The sequence below is a fragment of the Corvus brachyrhynchos genome, unplaced genomic scaffold (assembly GCF_000691975.1).
Source record: "Corvus brachyrhynchos isolate BGI_N302 unplaced genomic scaffold, ASM69197v1 scaffold114, whole genome shotgun sequence".
Taxonomy (NCBI): Eukaryota; Metazoa; Chordata; class Aves; order Passeriformes; family Corvidae; genus Corvus; species Corvus brachyrhynchos.
In genome coordinates, this window is record NW_008238337.1 from 985,493 (window position 1) to 1,008,372 (window position 22,880).

General features: G+C 45.8%; 1 protein-coding gene across 1 annotated transcript in view; it reads left to right on the forward strand.

The window, feature by feature from the left end:
- The window catches only part of TMEM132D (transmembrane protein 132D), a 209,901-nt gene that overhangs the window by 159,445 nt on the left and 27,576 nt on the right, over window positions 1–22,880 (forward strand). The window contains exon 5 of the mRNA XM_008634130.2: window positions 13,150–13,293. Coding sequence (XP_008632352.1) covers window positions 13,150–13,293 — 144 coding nt within the window. The remainder of the gene's footprint in view (window positions 1–13,149; window positions 13,294–22,880) is intronic.

Genomic DNA, 22,880 nt, shown 5'->3' on the forward strand with positions numbered 1-22,880 from the left:
TGAAGTCAGAGCAAGCCACCACAGTAACTGATTCTGGGAAAGAGGCTTTTGTTGAGCAGAGCTGTCCTTTGCCAAGGTAGGTCAGGAGCTTTGTACAGATTTTGGCTGCAGGGCCTCGAGCTCGCAGTAAATTCTGAACAAACAAGAAAACCTGACCAAATAAAAGCAAAAGTCAGATGATGTCGGTCCAATGTGTCTGGCAGTATCTTGAAGAAGAAGCATTTATTATTGCCATTTAAAGGCTTTTGTCTTCCTTTTTAACCCAATAAATAAGCTTGTCACACAGCAGTCCCGAGCCCCCTGCAGCCATTTATCAGCTGGGCTCCTGCCAGACCTGATGTCTGGGGAGGGCTGTGAACAGGGTGATAAATGGGCACACCAGGTCTGAGGCAGTTATTTATCAGATCAAGTGCTTTATCAACTATCAATCCTTACCTTCCCCTTCCTTCTGAACTGTAAACTTACCCCTGAATAACTTATCTGGAAAAAACTCATTCCTTAAGCAGATATTTATTAACTTTCAGAATTTTCAAAAAAAAAACCAAAACAAAAGACCTTGAGGTACTTGCAGTTGGATTTGTTTCAGCTCGTGGGCTCTCACATGACAGGAAGGCAGGTGAGCTCTTTGCCATCAGGTTTGCTCTCATTAAAAGCAGTGACAAGTTTGCAGTTGAAGTCAGCAGATCCAGAATGAGCCCCAGCCCTTGCTGGGTGTCTGACCTTGGGAACAGCCTCCCATGCAGTCATCCAACACCACAAATTGTTTATTTATCTGTCAGGGTGGGTGGTGCAGCCTGGAACTGTTCAGGTTCATGACTTCATAACCGTTATGGAGTGAACAGTTCTGAGCACAGGGCTTTATTCACAGGGGGTTTTTTCCTCATATTTAACATGAGAAGAAGCTGGAGGAAGCAAATGAAACTGTTACCCTTGCACTGACATCAAAAGAATTATTGGGTGCAGATCTCTGTATGCACCAGATTAGGAAAAGACTTCAGATGTCCTGGGTACAAAATACGTAATTTGATGTCAAGTCCAGATTTATTTCCTTGGGAACATTCAGCTGATACCAACACGAGTTCTCTACCAATCGTTCCTGAAGGATTAGGCATTAAACAACAGTAAAAGAACACACAATACAGTCTTAAGGGCATTGAGTCTGAGGCAAGCATGTTCCCCAGGATACTATTACAAGATTCTTCATGTCTTTTTTCTAATGGCTTTTTGGATTCCCTGCTTTCAGCCTGCCACAACCAGCTTTATAAGTGTCCAACCATTCTTTTCTCTGGTATTAATTTTGTTTTTTTCCTGTTGTGAAGCATTTGTGATCATCCTTCTGTCTGTCTAACTGCTTCTTAAGTTTATTGCTTTTCTGTGGTGCTGTTAGGGGTTTTATTTCCCAACTGGTATTACTTTTTAACTACTCATGTAAATCTGTATCAGTTCAGATTCATGCAGAAAAAACAATTTGTCACAAATCTGTAAAGGCTAAATGATCAAAGCAGAGCTTGCAGGCTCACTACTTTCTTTCTCAGCCTACTTCCAGACCTAAAAATATTCTATCTTCATTCAGGTTCTGATACTGCCCTTTACCATAGCCTTTATCTGTGGCAGGGGAGTCAAATGTACAGGTCACTTCCTTGGCACATCTGCCAAATCAGCAAAGTTGCACCCATTCATATCTCACAGTCCTGGCACTTGTTGCCACCGGCTAATCACAGAGGAAAAGTTCTAAGTAAGTAGTGCCACTGAAGTCCAGGCACAAAAATACCTCTATGGGCACGGAATTTGTAACTAGGGAGATTGTTAGAAATAAAACTTCAGTTGGTGTGCTCTGTTAAAAAAAATTTAAATCGTCATTTTCTTCCCAAGCCCACATGCAGAGAGCTGAAGTTTGTGGCTCCTCAGCTGCAGGGACAGCAGTGTTATAACCAAAGTACACGGGGCTAAATGGCCTCGCCCACTTTTGTGCCTAAAATAGGGTGTGAATCCCCTGTCAGCACGAGGGGTGATGAGTTTAGCCACAGTGGCAGGAGGGTGCAGCCTCTGCAGGCAGGGACCACTCACTTGTCCACTCACTGCCATGGATTTTTTCTAAGGACGTGCTGTGACCCAAATTCTGTCCTGGCCATCATGATGTCCTCACGAAGGTCACGGTCACATGTCTCAGAGCAGACTTTGGCCCCATTTGCCATATGGGAGCTGGAACATCATATTTTTTCTGCATGTCCCCTTTGTTTATTTTTGTGTTTCTGTTTAAAGCTCAGATGAAGAGCTAATTACGAAGCCAGCAGAGCCCGCTGGCTGCAGGCTGCCCCGCTGCTCTGCCCTTAGTCTGCTCATGAATGAATTGTTGGGTTGGAGGCAGCTTTCCAGGGCCCCTGTGATGGTCCCAATTTAGCTCAGGCTGCCTATTGCCTGACATTCCTAAGTACGACTGCGCTACGCAAACTGCCTGGCCAGTCTGGACGGGAATTTTGGAGCAGGCAGTTTAGTCACTTCTCCTCTGCACAGTGACCTGGGGAACACGAGTTCTCTTTTCCTTATCCTTTTTCTTCTCTTTAGAAAAGTGAAAAACTAGTTTGGTCCTTGCTCTGTGGCTCTGCCACAGGAGTTTACATTGATGGCCACTTTTGGGCAGATTTCATCCCTGCAAATGTGCTGTCTTCTCATTGTCACTGCATCATTTTCTCCTTGTCTTGCCACCACATTTGGTACATCATTGATGTTGCTATCAGGATTTTCCGCATGCAGCAGGGAAGTGGGATGGCAGAGCTCCAGGTATCGCTGCTGGCTTTGCCAGGGGAGGCTTGGGCAGCTCATAACCTCACTGCTGCTCAGCTTTCCCCTCTGGAAAACTGCAAGAGCAACAGCAGAATTTCTAAAATGATGGCAAAATCAAGTCAGAATTGATAAATGTGTTGATAAATCGATTTCATGATTTTAGAGGTCTCTTTCAACCTCTATGTTTCTGTGTGCACCTGGATTTGCCTGCTTTACTAGCAGGTCTGGCTAAACCTCCCGGAGTGAAACCAAAGCTGTGGGAGATGGGAGGAGAGGAACAAACGTGGCTGCTGGAGATTTGCAGCATCCTGTAATCACTGTGACAGCAGCTAAAGAGGGCTGTAAAGTACCCAGCTCTGCGGGCGTCACGGGAAGCAGCGGATGTGCCGGTGGAAGAGGTGACTGGTACACATTAAAAGCTGGGAAAATGGTAGGATATAATGGAGCAGCTTGGGAGGAAAGGGCAGCACGCCAGGGACTGCGAGGTGACCGTGAGGCAGCGGCAGCGTGTGCCCAGCTGGGGACAGCTCCCGGGGCAGGAGGAGCCCGGGGAGCTGCGGGCATCCGCTCACAGGCACTGCTGCCTCTGGCCGGCCCTCGGCTGCCAGGGTCACCGCAGGCGTGTGGCACACGGAAACCGAGCGCCGAGGCAGGCTCGTGGCAGCCTGCGATGGGAGCTAATGGAGTGTTTCGCTCCCAAGGACAAGCAGAGCCGTGTAAAGCACCGGCAGGCAGAGCCCAGCAGATGTGCAGTCACAAGTTAGAGACTACACCGAAGTTGTTTTCAGCTGAGAACGTGTCTGTTGGTAAAACAATAGGAAAATCTAAACTTATTCAGAAAATGAACCACTGAATCTCCTTTTGTTCCAGCTCTTCTGCATTTCTCAGAGGGCTCTGATGGGGCCTGATTCCCACACAGTCCAGGTCTGGGGAAGCCTTCCACAGGAGCTCTGTTCCCCAGTAACACAAACGCCCATCATTTACACCCCTGGCATCCTGGGTATGTAGCAATGCTTTTCCAAGGAAGTTCCTGCAGCTCTGTGACCACTGACTCGTCCATGTGTTCCTGATCTGTAGTATCCAGTTCTGGCCTGTGCACAAACAGGCTCCCTCCCACACGTGATTCCGTGGGAGGGCAACGATGGATAGTGGATGGATAATGGATGGATAGTGGATGGATAGTGGAGTGTGGGAACAGGGAGGGCTCTGCTACCACAGCAGCCTCTGTTCCCAGCCGTGCCCAGCCTTTGCTGCGTGTCCCACATTGCGCAGACCTTCCCCAAGTCCTGCATCCTTTACGAAGGGAAGTGGGACCTGCGGATTCTCTCATCAGCAGCTGCCCTTCCCTGGAGAAGCTGCGGGTCCCCGTCCTTCCCTGTCCCCTTCCCCTGTTCTGTGCCTTGGATTCCTTCCCGCTCCACCTCTCCCATCCTTCCCAGCCTCAGCTCTCTCCCAGCTGGTCCCTTGCTGGCTGTGACAGTGCAGAAATGTGCTGGTGGCCAGAGCAGGGCGGGTGGGGGTGCCTGGTGGCACCGAGCCCTGAGTGCCCCTGCCCGTCACCCCCGGGGCAGCAGGACGGGAGAGCAGCGAGTGTGCAGCCAGGGAATTACGCAGATTTCGGGGCTGTCTGGCTCTGGAAAGCAGAGAATGACAAAATAAAACCTGTCAAATTGCTCTGCTGGGTATTTCTGCATCCCAAGGGTTGCTCTGAGGTGCTCCTTGTTGGCCAGGCCCCAAGGAGCCGGTGGCAGATGGGGAAAGGGTTCCCCAGCTGTGTCTGTAGGATTCCCTTTGGACCACGGAGCACACGGGGTTAGCACAGGGTGGAAGACGGGAAGGATTCGTGTGCAGCTGGGAATACAGCCTGGGAATGACAGCACCAAGCTGTGAAAGAAACAGAATTTTAAAAGAACATACTAAACAAGGCTAGTGATTTGTTTGGGGATTGTTAATGCTTCCCTCCATGAAAGCAGAGCTGTTCCAGTCAGTCTGACCCCCGTCACGCTGGCTCTCCTACACATCCCACCAAGTATTTACTCTGCTAAACTGCATTGCCAGAGTCTCGTTGGCATCTTTTCTTTGAAGTGATACCCCAGAGTTTTCATTTTGTTGCTGGAAATCCCTGCATTGCATCCCATAGTCCACCCCTCGCAGAGCTCCCAAGCCCCCTGCGGGCACCAAACCTCTGCATTAGGCTTCCCAGCTGCAGGCCCAAGAATCAAAAGAGCCTTCCCGCTGGCACATCAGTGTGGCCCCGAGACACTGACCCCATGTGTGAAATTCTGATTGGCTTTAGCTAATTCTGCCTGACATGTCCCTACCAGTCTCCCCAGCCTCAGCAATTGAGTGGCATTGGACACAGTGTTTGCCTGTACCTGAGGCCAGATTCCCAGCTCTGCTCCTCTGGAAGGTCTCCTGTGAGGATTTCCCTCCTGTGATGGTGTCTGACAGTGCTGGCAGCCTGCTTAGGGAGAGCCAAGAAGAAATCCTCCCCAAATACGTTTGTTTGTTTGCTTTTAAGAGCAAACCTTGTTGATTATCAGCTAAAGCAGCCTGTCTGGATCAAAATCAAGTATGCACACACAGCTTCATGGAGTTACAGTTTGGGGCCTGTGAATTAATTAGCAATGTCTCTGAAGAACCACAGCCTGCCAACTCTCAGGCTTCCTGGGTCTGACTTTGATAAGCAGTGAAGGTACATGACAGCTCCCTGGGATGGTGGTAGCCTACTTAGCACTGCAAACCACCCAGACACCAAAGGACGGCTCCCCAGAAGGATGCTAACACGATTCCTAAATGTTACACATCAAAGGGACTTCGTCATCTTAAACCTGAGACAAATTAAATTTACATTGCCTCTACAGCTAGGAAGAATGTGAACTCCCATGGGAGGGTTTTCCTCCCCAGCTGTCAGGGTGTGGAGGAGACCCAGTACAGCCTGGTGGCTTTGCTGGTAACGTCACAGCCTGTCCCAGTGCTGAGCAGCTCATTGCTCTCTCCAGACAGTTTGCCTGTGTGCTGTTTGCTCCCACAAATATAGAAACCACAGGTTTAAAATTACACATTTCAGTTCTGGGAAGTCACTGTCGGAGACCTGAAACCCTTGGGTGCCTTTATCCCAGCAGCAGAGCTGTAAATAACAACGAGCCCCGAGAAAGGAGGCAGCAGCCCTCACCGTGACTTTGTTCTTGCATTTGTTGTGTTTGCCATGTTTTACCTGCAAGGAAACTGTTCCCTGTTGTTAGCTGGAGCAGCAGCCTGACCTCGGCTTCGAGCTGTGGGCTGGACACTGCACAAACACAAAACAAAACAAAGATCCCTGTTCTGAGCCATTCCAGCTGAGCCACTGAGACAGACAAAGGTGTGGAAAAGGGACACAACAGGCAAATGTGTTTTTCTCTCCCTGGGAATGAGATGATTTATTTCCTGGCTTTTCTCATCACTTAAAGATGTGGAGTTGCATCCTGCAATCCCAGGCAGGTGGGATTGCCCGTCTTTACCACGCACCCCTGGGAAACAAGGGAATTACCAGCCTGGGCAGCAGCGTGGCTCTGCTGGGGCAGGTACAGCAGCACCTGCAGTTGGCTGCTGAGATGCATTTCTTTCCTTCTTGAGCTTTTTACTGAACATCATGGGCTGTGTAATGAGAAACCTCTCGCTGCTGGTCATCTTCTAATGATGCCACTTTTCCTTTGTACCACCTGCTTCTCGTTTGGCTCCTTCTCTCCCTGTTTACTACGCCCAGCACTGTCTTATATATTTAGCTTTTCTTCCCCACCCCCTCCTCCAGCCTTAGCCATAGATTCTATCTATATCGAGATGAAAGTTCGTTAGTGAGAATATAAAATAGCTTAAAGGCTTTGCAAAAGTTAAGTCTGAGATTATATATAATTAGGTATTTTTTCCTGAATGCTTTGTGTGTGACAGTAGGAGGGGCAGAGAGTCTCTCTGTTAACTGGAAAATTGGGATTGCTGGGCTTTGTGTATATTTGGGGTTTTGTTTCACCACTCGTCCTTGCCACATCTGCTCCCTGCATTGATTCTGCCCCAGTGAGGAGAAGTGAGAGCATGGCTGGAGGTGTCACCCCCCATCACATGGAGTCTAAATTATTCAAGGAATCACAGGCTGAAGGAGAAAGGACGAAAAATATATTCAAGCATTGATTCTGCCACCCACTCCTTTCTAAACAACGGTTTTGCAATCACATTTTACCATTAAAAAAATCCATTTTCCCTTCTCTATCTGCTGTGTGGAAGAGTTGGAGTCAGCAGGTAGATCTATCCAGAAAAACTAGCATTTGGGTTTCTGTGGATGCTCCTTTTTAACCCTGTGTCAGCACATCTGACCGTGCAGCTCTCCTGCCTTACTGAGCAAAAAAGGAAACTGATTAAGTAGCAAGTGCTTGAATTAAATGTGATTAATTCCCTTATATCCCCCCTCCTCTCTCCCGTTCCCAGAGACTTCAGATTTCATTCTGCATGATGAAAGGTGCCCACATTAAACCAAACATTTAACCTTGAAGTTCATGTCAGTCTTTTCACATTTGCACATTCAGGTTTCACCATCGTTTCTCATACTTGCAGTATTTCAGCTTGTACTTTCAACTTTTCTGTTTATGTTAAAGGTCTCACAAATTAATGTGGGTTATTTCTGGCCACTGTTCCTTTATTCTTTTGGACACAGAAGAATTGCAGCTAATTTTTCAATATTTTTTCCAGTGCATCCTAAAGAACCTGAAAACAACAGGGGAAATAAGGAAATCAGAATTATATTTTATATATTTCAAGCTGTTTTCAAGCTCAGAGCTGACAATAACATACTACAGTGAGGAAATCTGCTTTGGAGCAATTTAGGTTTCTCTGCACCACCTTGTATCTAGCCCCACCAGCTGCTTCTAAAACTTGTACTTCAGCTGCCATAATCTTATCATTAAAGGTGGATTTAGGTTTTAAGAACTGATGAACAAACCCTTTTTCCTTGCAGCCACAAGGCTGGGAGATGACTCTGCATTTCAGGTGCAAGCTCAGCTTTACTCCGGTGCTCAGCACTAATCCCAAATAATCGAGGGGTGGTGCACGGACCCTCAGCAGCTCCTGTGGAGAGAGGCAGCTCTGGGCTCCATTGTTCAGCTGCTGCTTCCCAGCTTTTCAAATCCCTTCTCTGTCACTCGTTTTGTTTCCTACCCTTGCAGTGGTAACAGGGGGAAAAAAGCTGGGTTTGACCCCATCCATGAGAACGTCAAGCATTTAGACTTTATTGGTTTAGAAGCTTACTAAATTTAAACAGAAGCATTAACATGGCCTTGGGCTCTCTTGACAGTTATAAACTCTTCCTTGGGGGGATTTCTGTAATGCTTTCTAATCAGCTTAAGGAGTTAATTAAACAGCTGTCACTTAGCTTCTTAATTCTGAGACTTGATGCTAAATAAGATTTGAAATTAGTTATGCATGAGTGAAGCATGGATCCTCTGATATGAGCAAGATGGCTGCTAGCTGAAGAGGAGGACAATCTAGGTCTTTTTTTAGTTAAATAGTGAAAAGATTCAAGGTGGTACCCTGTATCAATGCTCTACATGTTTAATAGAAAATATGTAAAAAAGAGGAGAATAGAGAACGTTAAGGAATGTCAAATGAGAGGGATTTCCAGGCAGCTGTTCATTCTCATTTGTGGCATGCTTTAGACTTCAGGAGATTTCAGGGATCAGTTTATTCTCTTCCTGATTGCAGTCTGTACATAACCCAAAAGCCAAAATACCTATGGAAACCAGAGAGGGACACGCTTGATTTCTGAAATTCAATCTTTAGCCTGCAAAGATACATTCCACTGCTGGAGTGAAGAACATCACTGGAGATCTGCTGTGCTCCTAGAACGTGAATTACAGTGTCGTGGCGACTTGCCAATCCTTTTTTCCCTGTGTATTGTAGTGGGACAAGCACTTCTCCTCCTGAAGGGTGTGAGTGTGGTGGGTGGAATGATGCACTTCACATGCAAGAGAAAAGCAACGATATTTTATTGATAATTAAGGCAGCGAGTTAACAAAGTCCGATGGTAAATGTGGTTTGATGGGATTCAGTGGCAAGGTGCTCTTGATTATTTACAGACAGGGTCACACAGAACTGTCAGGGAGAGCCTCCCTCGGAGTCAGGAGGCTCAGGAAGGAGCTCCTTGTGTACTGAACTGAGAGTGGAGTTCAGGTGCAGCTGAATCAAAGCTAAACATGAGTTGGCCATGCATTTATTTCTTCAAAAAGTGTGTATATATATATATATATATATACACACACACATGCAAATATTAGGAAATACTGTGTATACACAGACGAGTGGGGGCAGAAACAGAAATTCAGAAAGACGTATAAAGATATTGTTAAAGTCCTTTTTATTCACCCTAGGAAATACAAGGCAAAAGATGTCTGAAGGGAAATTAAATTTCAGGGAAGCTACCTATTAAAATTGAAAAAACTAATAGGTATTCACTTCTGCATTTCAACTTAAATAGATGCTTACTGTGTACATCTTCTGAATATGTTTCTGCTTGAGGGCTTAATATGCTCAGTTATTTAATATGAATCTCTTCAGTAAGCAAAGAACACTCACTCCAGCATCTTCTTTAAAGTATTACTATTTATTTACCATGGTAGCAATTTCAGAGTAAAGATTACCTGGTCTTCCATTTCTAATACAAGGAGAGACATGTTTTTCTCTGATTATTATTTCATTTTATTATTGGAGGGGCTCAGTGTAAGTGAATTATAGAGATATGCAGTGTTAATAGTTAGAGAAAGTTCAGCATCTTTTTAATAGCTGCTGAGGGAATCAACTTTTAACAGTGAGACTGTTTGGCTGCAGCTGTGCAAAAGCATAACTATTCCCACCCTGAAGTGCCCTGACACTTTCTCTCCTGTAATCTATGTTAGTTATAGATAAAGAACATAGTATTTCTTCAGGAGATTCCTTTTTCACTCAAGCAGCAAAAAGCAACAGTTTTAAATTAGTAACTATTTAGATTTATAGCTTTTACATGCTGAGGCTCTGCCCTGTAAATCTCAGTGTAGCTAAATAAGTATCATGTTCGTTTCCTCAAAATGAAGTAATTTTCATGTGCTTTCAGCAGGGGAACGCTCAGCCCTTTCTGGCCATTAAACAAATGCCTGAAGGAGCATTTTGCTGTGCCCCTGCTGTGTAAGTTGGTGTAAATGGTTATTACTGCTCTCTGTTCAGGGGTGAGATGCAAACCAGGTGCCCAAAGAAATCATCCTCGAGTCCTTCCACGTGGATGTACTGAAATCTCTGCCAGCAGAATATCCAGCTCAGTGACTGCAGGGCAGGTCAGCCCAGTGCCATCCCGGTTCCAACCCAGTGCCAGCCCAGTTCCAGCCCAGTGCCAGCCCAGTGCCAGCCCAATTTCAGCCCAGTGCCAGCCCAGTTCCAGCCCAGTGCCAGCCCAATTCCAGCCCAGTGCCAGCCTGCTCTGCCCTCCTCCTGCTGCAGAGACCTGCTGGGTGGCTTTGCTTTCCTGACACTGAACAAGCAGCTGTTGATTGAAAGTCAGAGAACCACCTCAGCCATTTGCATGAACCCCTGGCATTCCTTCTCGCCCCTCACCTCCCTCATTTCTTCGGGAGAGACAGGGGACAAAGATTGTTTTGGAGATTTTTGTGATGGTCTGAGAAGCAGCAACACCATCCTGTCTTGCTCATTGCAGGGGTGCAGACCATGCACAGTTCTGAAAGCTCTGTGTTTCCGAACATGGCTCTGGGGTGTGGATCCAGACAAAAGCTACAAAACTTTGAATCTGGGATTTTTGATTTCAGATAGAGACAAGATGTATTCACTTCCTTACCTCAGTCAGGGAGGAACGTGCTCGTCTCGTGCTTTGAGTGCTGTGATTATTTACAGCGGGTTAAGCACGGAGCTGCCCGGCTGCAGCCTCCCACGGGGCTCTGGGGCAGGACTGAGGCCGTGCCACCGAGCTGTGCAGCCAGGGGGGCCCTGGACACGCAGCAGTTCCCGGTGCATCAGATGTGCCATAGCCCAGGAGAGCAGGGCAGTGGCAGGAGCAGCTGGGGCACCACAGCCCAGCTGTACAGGCGTTCCACACAGGGGCAGGGCACAGCTGGATCAGGTGCACTCTGTGCTCGGAATATCCAAAGCTAGCACTGGAAAACTTGGAGACTCTAAAGAAATTCGTGGAGTTTTTGAGAATTATTCTCAGTTACCGGATCTTACCAGGGGAAATTACATTTGCCTTTGGTAAGCAGACCTCATTAATCACCCTGTTTCAAAGGCTTGGTTATTAAACTTCCCTTTGCTTTATGAAATAATTGCAAGGGTCACACTGTAATGGATGCACGGGAGGGAGCGAGCTGTTCCTGCTTGGGGGAGCAGCTCTTCTCAGCTTGGCACGAGGTGTGAGCAGCTTGGTAGGTGGTGTGGCTTTGAATAGTCCCAGTGAAAGGAGATTCATGCCCAAGTGTTTCCAAAATCACTAACACCAGGACATAGCACCTGGATTCTGTAATTACAGTGGATGCTCAACAGTGTTTGTTCTGTCAAGCTGCCCCCATTTGCAGCTCTGTGGAGCGTACAGGAGAGCAGCAAGAGTTTCTGAGTAACCTGCATACAGTAGCTTTGGTACAAAGCACAGATGGGGAAAAAATCAAAGAACTGGAAACTTAATTGCAAATCTGAGAACTCAGTTGCTTGAGCAGTATGTTCTGCACTGAGAACAAATGCGTGCTCAAGACAGACCTGACTGTACAGGCAGATATTCTCGCCTTTGTATGAATTATAATTTCAAAATATCTGAAGGGCTTTTGTGCTGAGGGAGGGAGAGGATTTTCTTCTCAAGTTCTCTTTTTGTGAAATCCTCTTTCTCCCTTCCCTAAAGATCATGGTGAGGATGGGGCAACCTTAGCAAAGCAGCTATCAAGTGACCAGGAGGGGTTTTTTTTCTTTCTTTAAATATCGCTTTGAGTCTGAATAAAGTGTGTCTGTTTCTTTAAGTAAGAGGAAAAGATCTTTTTGATCTGAATGCTTTAGAGGAGAGAGCTCTCAGCTTCTCCCCTTTAGCCCAAGAGGCAGTAGGAGCAGCCATCATCTTCTGGTAACTTGGTTCCAATCTCCCACTTTCTTGTCTTCCACGAGTAAAACCAGGTCTCTCTCAGAGCTCATAGTGGGAGCTATTTAGATAATGAGAATTTAGCACTTGGGGGGCTTGGGAAGCCTTTATTGCACAAGAGCCAGCTGAAATCAAGAGCCTCTTGTTCGACAGGATGGTCCAAGCTTCACAGGCACAGCTCTGAAAGGCTCAGAGAACTTTCCAGAAATGAGCAGGATCTTGCAATTAGGGGTGGAAGGACTCGGGCAGCAATTTGTGCTCTGAGTGTCTTGGCAGAGATCAGCGGTTCTGTGGTGCCAGACAGAGGTGACACCCAGGTGACAAAGAGCCCTGTTTAGTCTGATGCTCTTCAGATAATCAGAACTCAGCACTTTTAACTAAGAAGTGGTGAATCAAACGGGAGGAGTGTGTTTTGCAATAATCCTCATCACAGCAGTGAGGTGCCACAGGCACCGCTCCCCACGGAGCTCACTTCGTTTAAAGAGCCCAGGCCCTCTCAGCATCCCTTGTCTTTCTGGGAGAGGCTGGGTTTGCACAAGCCTCTTTAAAAGGTAAAGGAAGAGTTGTGGGTAAGTGCTTGCCCAGCAAGAGCCAGGATAAATCCTAGAAAACCGAGGAGGGTCTGATTCCACGCAGTCCTTTACATAGGACCTGAATCTTTAACTAATTCCACCAGAGAGGAAGCCCTGTGACCTGTCAGGAGAGGCAGTGCCACTGTTTACAGCCTCTGAGGTGCTGACTTGGCCAAGATTGCCTCCCCAGGAGCAGCTTAAATGCTGCCCCTCGAGCTATGTCCATGTGCGTGGCCGGCCTGAGTGTCCAGGCACAGAATGTCAGTATTTGTAGGAAACTTCCAGAAAACAGATTTGTGGGTAAACCAGCAAGACTTGAGACATTTCTATGTGATAATCAAGATACTTAATGTGCTGCTTAGGCTGATGCCACAGCCAGGTGCTTTGTTTATGTGGTGCAGGGTCACTCCCCAGGTGCTGGGCTGCTCTAGCACTTGGTGAGCATTCCTGAAACAGCAGTTAGGGCATGACAGGTCTCAGCAGCCCTGAATCAGAACTGGGAGTTTGGTTCCAGGATTGCAGGGAGGAAATCTGCCTTTCCTGCCTGCTGCACTTGGAGCACCGTTCTTGCCATAGGCATTAGGAATTATAGTAAAGCTCAGTCTAGGTGGTACTAATGCATTAATAGCAAAATACAGATACTAAAGGGCCCTTTTTTTTCTTTTCTCTTAGGAAGCAGAGATCCTGAACACAGCTATTCTCACTGGGAAAACAGTGGCTGTCCCAGTCAAAGTGGTTTCTGTGGAAGATGATGGGACTGTGACTGATCTCGTGGAATCTGTGGAATGCAGATCATCAGATGAAGACGTCATTAAGGTAGGACCAGGCTGCTCCGTCACACCAAGGCAGAGGCCCTGCAGAACAGTGCTGCTCTCTAATGGAACGAGTTCTTTTATTTTCCTGACTGCTCTGCTGCTGGAACACCAGCATTTATGATTGCTGTTACTGCTGTGTAGCTCGGTTCAGTGAAGCAACAAACCAAACACAAAATCACAGTTTTCCATCCTGCTCGTCAAACACTCGGGATGTCTGACACTTCCCACTTTCCAAGTGTTTTCAGAGTTCCCTGTCCCTTTGCCTTTCCCGTTCCATGGGCTGTGTAGGTTCAGGAGTGTTGGCAGCTGTACTGCTGCTCTCAGTCGTGGCTCAGGGTGTGTTTTGCTGGCCAGGGTGAGGTGAGAGCTCGCAGGAGTGCCTTTAACTTCCTTATTCCTACTGAAATTGGAGGGTCAGACTGGAGCCTTAAGAAAATCGGTGCTTCTTGAAGGCTTTCAGCAAGTACCAATATTAGTACTAAAATCCTGTAAGAAATGGTGCGTATTTCTCTCTGCTTGATGAATGATTACGTGGAAGGAGCTGCTCAGCAGTGGTGGTGGTGGCAGATAAGGCACAGAGGGTTCCAGCACGGTGACACACACTTGCCTTGTCTGCAGCAGCTTTTATCTTTTCACAAACTCCTCTGTGGCTGTCACTGGAGAAGAGGAAACAAGAGATGTGGCTACAAATAAAAGTTAAAATTGAATTTTTTTTTTTTTCCAGATAACCAGCATGTCACAAACTGATTACAAACCCTCCAGGCCACCCTCCCAGCTGCTGGGAATCGCTGTTATCCCATTAACTCCTGGGTACTGCTCCTTATTGAGGACTTGGCCTCTGGGAGGCTTGCCTTGCCAGGAGCTGCCTGGGTTGCTGAGGGTTCTGCCTCTCACCCCGGCTCCTTCGGGTGTGCACTGCAGCAGCTGAGGGCTCTGTGGAGCTCCAAAGCCTCCCTGAGCCCCAGCACCTCCAAGCCACCCTTCCTGGTGGGCGTTTTTTGCCTCTGTAGGCACAAATGAGTAGATTCTTGTTACTGTCATATGGGAAACTGTTGGAAGTTTGAGGCGTACCCAGGTTTGGTGGCTTCGTGTCACAGAGCCAGTGACAACTCGGGGCAGAGTAAGGGAGAAATAGAGCTGGGCAGAGGTGTGAATGGTCTTTCTTGAGCTATCTCTAAAGATCTTTTCTAACAACAACAAAAAAAAGGCGATTTTTATGCTCATTGGACTTGTTTTAAATAATTCCTTTGTGGTAATTTCTTATACGTGAGATGAACCCCAGCAATTTCAAAATTTAGTATTTTTTATGCTTCCCTTTTAGAATCTACTCAGTGTTCCTGTTTATCTGATCAGCCACCATGTTGGTATCTTCTGATTAAATGTGTCTTTCTGACTGTACTGGTAGTAACCTTTAGGGTTTGGGGTTTTTTTCTTCTATGAAACCCTTTTGTATCTGGTAAATCTGCTAAATATAGCAAATTGTTGGACTTGATTAATCGAGATTTAAAAACAGAAGGAAATTATTTGTCCTTATGTGTGGGAGTTAATGGACTAAGTTCTGACAAGCTCACTCATCTACTATTTAATTTTTTTTTGGTGAATTGGAAAAAAAGATTTTGAAAGCAAATATATCATTTGGAAGATGTAAACAATCAGCTTTGCTTTCTGAAGTTTCAGTCGTTGCCTGTAAGGACATGAATCTACCAATCAATGCTCGTGAGTTTAATCTTATTCATGTGCACACCATTAACAGTGGTGTCAGTGCCAGCCCTGTGTCAAACCAGGCTGTCACCAGCAGAGATCAGGACGTTCTGGGCTCCTGCTCTCCCCTCTGCAGCAGCAGAGAGGTTTCTGCAGAGCTAAAATGAGTTGCCAGTTTAAAGTGAGCTCTCAATTGGAACTGTCTCTCTGAGCTTCCAGTTTACCTGCTCTGTCTCAGGCCAAGCCTTGTTCACGGGCATCTAATGAAGATAAAGATATATAATTACTGGCCAGCCTTCAGCATGCAGCAGTAATTAGAGTTTCTGTTCTCTGGGCGTTAGAGCAGTGAATAGAAAATGGAAGAAAAATCTGCTTAAGATGCCCATTGAAATATAAAGACTAAGATTACATTTCTCCGGGTCTTTACTGTTGCTGTTTTTCAATGCATCTGTCAAGTAGCATCTAACAGATTGATTATGTCTTCGTGGCTTAGCTTTTATTGCTAGTTTTTTGGTGTTGATTAACAATGAGATTAAGCTCATTTTCCTTGCACAATGAGGATACCTCATTCTTCTTTTCATTTCAGGGTCCACATTTATTACTCACTTCTTTCATCTGAGACTTCAAAGAACTTTAAAGAGCTGGTCCAAACTCTGCACTGACTCATTTCGTGCCTAACTGCACCTACCTGAACTTGGGTGAATATGTCAGAGCAGAACTTAGTCCACTGAAGCGATACTTCTATTGACAAATGATTATCAGAAATTATTTGGTCCAGCATGACAGAGTAACCACACCAAAAAATGGAGGTTGTTACCGACTCTGTTTCACAAATGAGGACTGTGAGACACAGAAAAGTTAAGGTGTAAATTTCAAAGTGCTCTAAAGTTCTGTCCACTTGTAGATGGCAAAACTCCTACTGAATTAGTGGAAAAAAAAAGAGAGATTTTTGAGCAGACTTTATTTTGCTGAGTTATTAGTAAGGGATAAACCCTCAAGATGATTTAAATCAAGAACGAGGAAAAAAGAAAAATCAGCTTCTTTTAATCTTCCATTTTGAAAAGACATTTCTGTTTCCAAATAGCCTTTTTTTTTTTTTTCGAGGTTCAACAAAGCCTGGAAGTTTCCAAAGCAACACTTGCCAGTGCTCTGGGTTTTCAGTTTGATGAGTTAATTGAAAATCTGCGTTTTGGTTTCCCTGAAACAAAAACACCTTTATGTTCCTTTTGTTTGATCAGACACCTGAAAGTTCCAGTATTCTGAGCTCTGCTCAGAAGCCACTTGACAGAAGTCACACAGTGACTGGTGCCAACACTGGGAACAGGATTCAGTTCCTCTGCCCCTTTTTTGTGCTGTGCATTTCATAGAGGACTCCACTCCAAATCTGTGTGTTACCCAAACTTGTGGCTTTTCCAACAAAGCACCTTCAGCTGATTTCCTCCTAGAGCACCTTGTGCTCCTGGGGCCGCGGCAGGTGGGCTTTTTGCTCTCGTGGGGCTCGGGGGGTGCAAGGAGGGTTGCTGCTGCTGGCATCCTTGGCACAGCCTGGGCGTTACCCCAGAGCTCTGTGCTGTGCCCAGAGCCCTGCAGGGCCTCTCTCACTGCCAGTTCCCATTTCCCAAAGCTCTCCAGCCCGTCCTGCCTGCGGGGGGCTTGCCTGGCGCTGCTCTTGTCCTCTGCAGGGTCTCGTGGGTCTGGCTGGGCATGAGAGGCCGGGCAGGAGCGTTGGTCCCCCCTTGCTGCCCCGGGATGCTGCAGTGCTGGGCAGCCACTGCCACAGCAGAGCTCCGGGCTGGCCCAGGGAAGGGCTGGTGGCTGCTCTGCTCTGACACTTTGGAGTGTTTTAGAGGGGAGAGCAGCACACCTGGCAATTTGTAAAATATTGCTGCAGGCTAAGAAATCTTGCAATAACACTTAGTGTGGTTTTATCAGTGGCAAAATAACATTGTTTTAATCATGTGAGAGACTTTACGGAAGCTGAAGTGTCAGAGCATTTAAAGTAGCCTGAAGCAGACAGTGTTTTAAAGCATTCAACTTTTAACAGCTGTTCCTTTTCTTCCTTACACTGGTGCACTTCAGGGAGAAGTTGAATCCTTCTAAAGTCAGTGGAGTGACAGAGTAAAAACTCAAAGGGAGAAAATTGAGTCCAGGATTTTATCTGCTCCGTAGCTGAGCACTGGCAGCTCCAGTGCTGCAGATCTCAGCACTGTGCTGCAGTGGCAGTCCATGGGTATTCCTCTTACAGCACATTCCTGGATCCATGGGATCACACACATTTTCAGCTGGAAAGGAGAACCCTCACAGCTGCAGGGCAAAGGTGTGAGCCCCCATGGAGGCACTGCAAGGATACACCAAACTTTGAAACCAAGGGTGGGAGGAATCCCAGTTTCCCGGTGATCTCTGAAGTTTAAGCCAAGCTTAGAGTGAGTTGAGATGTTCATTGTGGCTCATTGGGTCTAAAAACTGACCAGGTCAGACGGGGCAAGCCGAGTGCTCACCCTGTGCTTGCTGCAGGGGATTAGTGCAGGAGAAGGACAGGAGAGGAAGAATCCTCCTGCACTGGGGACAGGGCAAAGTGGGAAGAGCAAGCCCCTGTTAGAAAAGCAGTGATCTGGTAAACTGGCTAACCAGAATGTGCAGTATTTTATATATATAATATATAATATATAATATATAATATATAACGTGATTGATAAATTTGTGCCTTGGGAGTTCAGTGAAGATCAAGTTCATGCCGTGGTTTTCCATAATGTTATTTATCTCACCAGCTGAATTGCCTTACTCCATCCCCAAAAAAATTTGATCCGTCTTGGAAACAATCTTGATTTAAATCAGCAAATGTATGTTTTTGTTCTCTGCAATGTCTAAACATTTCATTTTGATAGAAAATGAAGAAGTCATGTCCTGTCATTTAAACTCAGTTTTACTATTCCTGACATTGGAATCTATCTGACCTTTTCACCTTAGGATGAAGCAACTTTAAAAATGAAAATGCTTTTTCTGCTCTGCTCTGGTAATCAGGATACAGGACAATCTCAGAAGAATGCACTGTCAAAACTGAAAGTTGTAATAATAACTGTAGAGTTCAGTTCATGTGCTGCTGGTGTTGGTTATAAAGGGACAAGGCACAATTTTAATCTCTCTCTGATATGAAAAACAGATGTGGCAAAGATGAATTCTGAATGTAGAACTGATACAACAGACTTGCCTCTCGCAGGAATTGTATGAAACTCACCTAAAGCTGTTGAAGTTACTGGATTTGTCTCTTTCATATTCTGCCAATTCATCATTCTGATGTGAATCTTGGGAAGTAACAAGGTTTCTGCGGTGTTATTTGCCTATTTGTAATCATCCATACTGAAAGCCCCAGTGGGACAGCCACTGTTGCCTGCACTCCCTTTGTATTTCTGAAAGACTGGAAGCTCATAAGATAAAAAACTTCTCTGTAATGGAAAAAAAAATCCAAATAATTTCTGAATTGAGGCTTTTTCAAAATTCTACAGAAGATACCCAGAAATCTGGGGGTTTTGTGCTTCATGGGAAAGAATATGTGTTCTTGTGGAGCCAGGGATGGTAATCTCTTTCTGTGGGTATTTCTCTTCCTTTATAGCGAGGAATATGTCTATGTCCATAAAAAGAATGAGGCAAAATCTAAAGAACATCCCAACAGTAATGCCAAGGGGGATCCCAGTGAGCAAATTTAATCATTTGCTGAACCCAGAAGGGGCTGATGAATGTCCCTGATGTGCTAAAGCACTGCTAAGGTGCAGTTCTGTGACACTTTAAAGCTAACACGGAGCTGCCATCCCTGTCTCTGCTGCCCAGGAGTGAAAATGGATCCATTTCTTTCTCTGGTGAATGAACTGTCTGCCTGCTCAGCTCCCTGCCCCCTGAGTGAGTTCATTTGGGATGCTCACAGTGCCAGCACTGGGGAAGGAGTGACACTGGAGCAGGAATCAGTAGCAGAGGGTGAGGATGGCCAGGAGTGCTTCTTGCTGTTGTGTGCTTGCTTAAATGACACCAGGGCTTTGCACAGGCATTCCCTTGCTGTCACATCATTAGCCTGACCGTCATTCCCATCCCTGGAGAAGGCTGCTCCCATCCCTGTGCCTGTGAATCTCCTCAGGGAAGGTGCTCAGGAAGGATGGTGAAGATTTTCCAGGTGCCTCACCTGAGTGTCAGATCTGGGCAGTGGGAGACACCCTGTGGGTATGTCCAAATCCCCTGGACTTGCAAAGGGCATTTAGGGGTTTTTAGCTGCTTTCCAAACCCTCCTCATTGCACACTGAACCCTAGTTTTGAGAAATGCTTCCATGAGAAGAGATTGGTTTATCTCTAGAGAAAATGTGCTGAGGGAGGAAGGAGCAGACAATGCAAAGGGAAATGAGTTCCCTGCTTCCTTCCGCTGGGCTGCGGCAGCAGTGCAGCACTGAAAGCACGTGATGATGTTCCACTGATGGGAGTGAGCTAAACTGGGCCCAGATCATCCACCAGCACCTGTCTCCAAAGCAGGAGCTTGCATTAATGACTATAAATTGCCATTCTTCCTCTTAAAAAGTTCCCAGTGCATTCTGCAGTTGCAGTGGCCATGTGCCACTCTCTCTGATGAGGTGAGGTGTTCACAGCTCCTGGTGCCAGCTCCGAGCCATCCTCCCGATCATGGCACAAAGCTCGGTGTTGCTGTTACCACAGTGAGAAGTTACACAATGCCATGTAAATGACTGTCTTCTCAGCCCAACTGAGGACTTCTCTGGACACATCAGGTACAGCATAGCCACTAAATTATTTGCTTTTGCTTATCATTTGCAGGACTGTCCAGATGTTGTATTGGGTGTGGAAGGGGTTGGTCTTGCTAAAATAAAAATACATGTGACAAGACATTTTCAGCTGATTTAAATGTGCTCAGATCCAAGGGCCGTGTCAGTATTTGCTGAGGATGAGGCTCACGTTCTGGAGTTACAGAGAAACTGGTGGTCAGAGCTGAAGTATCCTGAACATTAGCTATGGGATACTTGCAGGATTCCTAGAGGTCTCAGAGGCAATTGGAAGAACAGGGCTGATTCTGGACATATATCTGTGCAGGAAAAGGGGAGGCTGCATGTGTTAGGAAGGCTGGGGTCGAAAGGGCATCATGAACCTGAATTTTCAATGCTGTCCTGTTCTGCCTTCATTCTAATGAAGGAGGGAATCACGCTCTAATGGCTAAACCTGGATGGGATTTTAGGTGCTGCAGATTCTAATAAGGGCTCAGCCTGCACACAGCGTGTGACACTTGATTTTCATTTCTTCCTTAATAAGATGGGATCACAACTGGATAACCCATTGCATGGTTTCTGAGAGGCTGCATTGAAATGTGCTGGTGATAGCGTGGGCTCTGGCATGTGCTTTCAGCTGTGACATCGCTGTGCCATTGTGGGCCCTGGCACGTCATTTATTTGATCTGTCTCAGCAGAGACACACACAAAAGGTGTATAATAGCTCTGAATTACCTTGACAGATAAAGAGCATTAATGCTAAATCCCTGAAGATTTGCTTTGAGACATAAATGTAATGTATAAGCATCGTCATTATGGTTGTTAATAACATACATAACCCTAACTAGGACAGAGCACAGACTCTTCAGAAATCACTCCTGTTAAATTTCACTTAATCACAGCCCATACAAAATTCTGTCATGATAAAATATCAGTGCCTGAGTAAGGAAGGATTTAGAAATATTTTCAAATTTCTTATGTAACAGAGTCTGTGAAGGTCGGTTGACTGAAGATTCCTCTCTTTCGTTCACTGTCTGGAGCATTTTGCATTCCTTTTAGGATGGTGACTTTTGGCTACCCATGTACTTTTTCTCTTTGCAGTGATGTAAAAAAACTATGCAGTACTTAAGGATTTCAAGAGAAAAGAAAGTATACATATATCAGTCAAACACATGTGAAAAGTGCTTGAGATGCCAGAACACAAGTTCTCTGAGTGCAGTTTATCACCAGAAATGATTATCTATAACAGTTCTCATGCTTTACACATGTGGCAGGCTCTGGTCTCCTTTTCTGAGACTGTGGCTTGGGTGCTGTATTTGTTTGTAGGACACACTGGTGCTATGGTTTCCCCCATCAGCTGCCCACAGAAATGCTGAACAACTTTCCTGTTTCAGCCTTGGTTTGCAGCATTGTCCTGTTTAACTCGTTATTGGATGATAAGCCTGATTTCTGAACCAATTTAGGCATTCAAATCCAATTAGTTTAATTGCAAATTAGAAACCTAAGCACCTACAAAAAGTGGCTTTAATGGCTCTTCAATTTTAGTTAAAAGTGTAACTGTGTATTTAGAGCAGGTGGGTATTACACAAAGCTGATATTTTCTCCCAACTTAAATAATCTGTTCAGTATAACAGCTATTAAAAATAACGTGATTATTTGCAAGCAGGTAATTATTTTGCAGCTGTAAAGGGGTTTTGTTTGAGTAAATTTAGGGCATCTTCTTTAGACTTCGGGATTTGAGTGCCCTCAGCAATTTCTTTGAGCATTTGTGAGCATGTAAAAGCTGTTGCAGTGTTTGAGATTTTGGGCAGACCTGGAGCTGATACCAAAATGAAATCTATGAATATGACGTTCCATTACATGCTCCATTTCATTCCACTAAAAGGCAGAGAGGGAGAAGTGAAACTTCAGTAATGAAGGGAAGTATCATTTGTCCTGGTGAGTAGGCTTCTAAAGGCACAATGGATGGTACTAAACTATATTTTATGCATTGTCTGTGAGCATTATATTAATTGCACTTGACTGTCACTGAAAAAAAAAAGTCGGTCTCACATGCACACACACACACAAGTTCTGTTAATGATTGGATCTCATTTCTGCCACTGAAAATCCAAATTTAACCCAGTGTAGTTAATGGGATTGCTCTGCACTGTATGTGATGAAGAGAAGTCTGTTCCTTCCTGGGAAATTGTTTGTGTCTGAGCACGGCTCTCGCTGTCACTGGATGGGTTTGTCTGGCGTCGGCTTCCCACTGAAAGCAAAGATCAGCCAGAGCCAATTTCACTTGTTCCAGTGCCGCAGCCATAAGTCAGCCCGTGTTTCCTTGAAAGTTCTTCACACGTTTTGATGATGCTGAGCTGAGTTTCAAGCTCGTAACAAATCTTGAAAGCCTCTGTTTCCCTGGGGCTCAGCATTGCATCGCAAGGATTTCACACAGGCCTGCAGACGGGATGAGAAGCAGCCCCTCTGGCACCACAGCTGTATGTGCTGTGCTAATTTTTGGAGACACCTTGACGTGTAGTTTTCCAAATGGTGCCCTTTGTTCCCAGGTTAAACAATGTGTGTGTCTAATCTCATCTGGAGCTCTCTCTTCTCTGAGCAGATTCAGCTGGACAGCATTCATTGATACTCATTTCTTGCAGCTCAGGCTGCTGGGGCAGCTGTGTGGAGGTGTGATTAACCTCATCCTGGGCTCTTTGGTACCCAGAGCTGACAGTTGCCATCTGATATCCTGCGAGGCTAATTACTGATAAGAGTTTTCTTCACAGGCTGGTTGGTGGTTTTGTTGCTGTTGAGTGGGTGAAACCGAGTGGCTAAAACAAGACATTAAGTAGCATAAAGTGTGCTCAACACAGGAAAGCTGCACAAAAGAAATTATTGGGGAAGAAGAATGAATGGGATGGTCCCAGAACCTCATTATCTGAGAGAGGACTTCCTTCACGGACCAGCACAGGAAGCAGTGAGGACAGAATCTGTTCCAGTGCTGGTGGAGCCCAGTGTGTTCTGGAGCCAGTCCCAGGGCAGGCCAGGCTGTGCTGGCAGATCCCATGGGCACTGCAGGGCTGCCCTGAGTTTTAATGAGTTTTTATCGTAGAACCGCAATGAGGCCGTCACTCAGGCAGGCTCTTGTGCA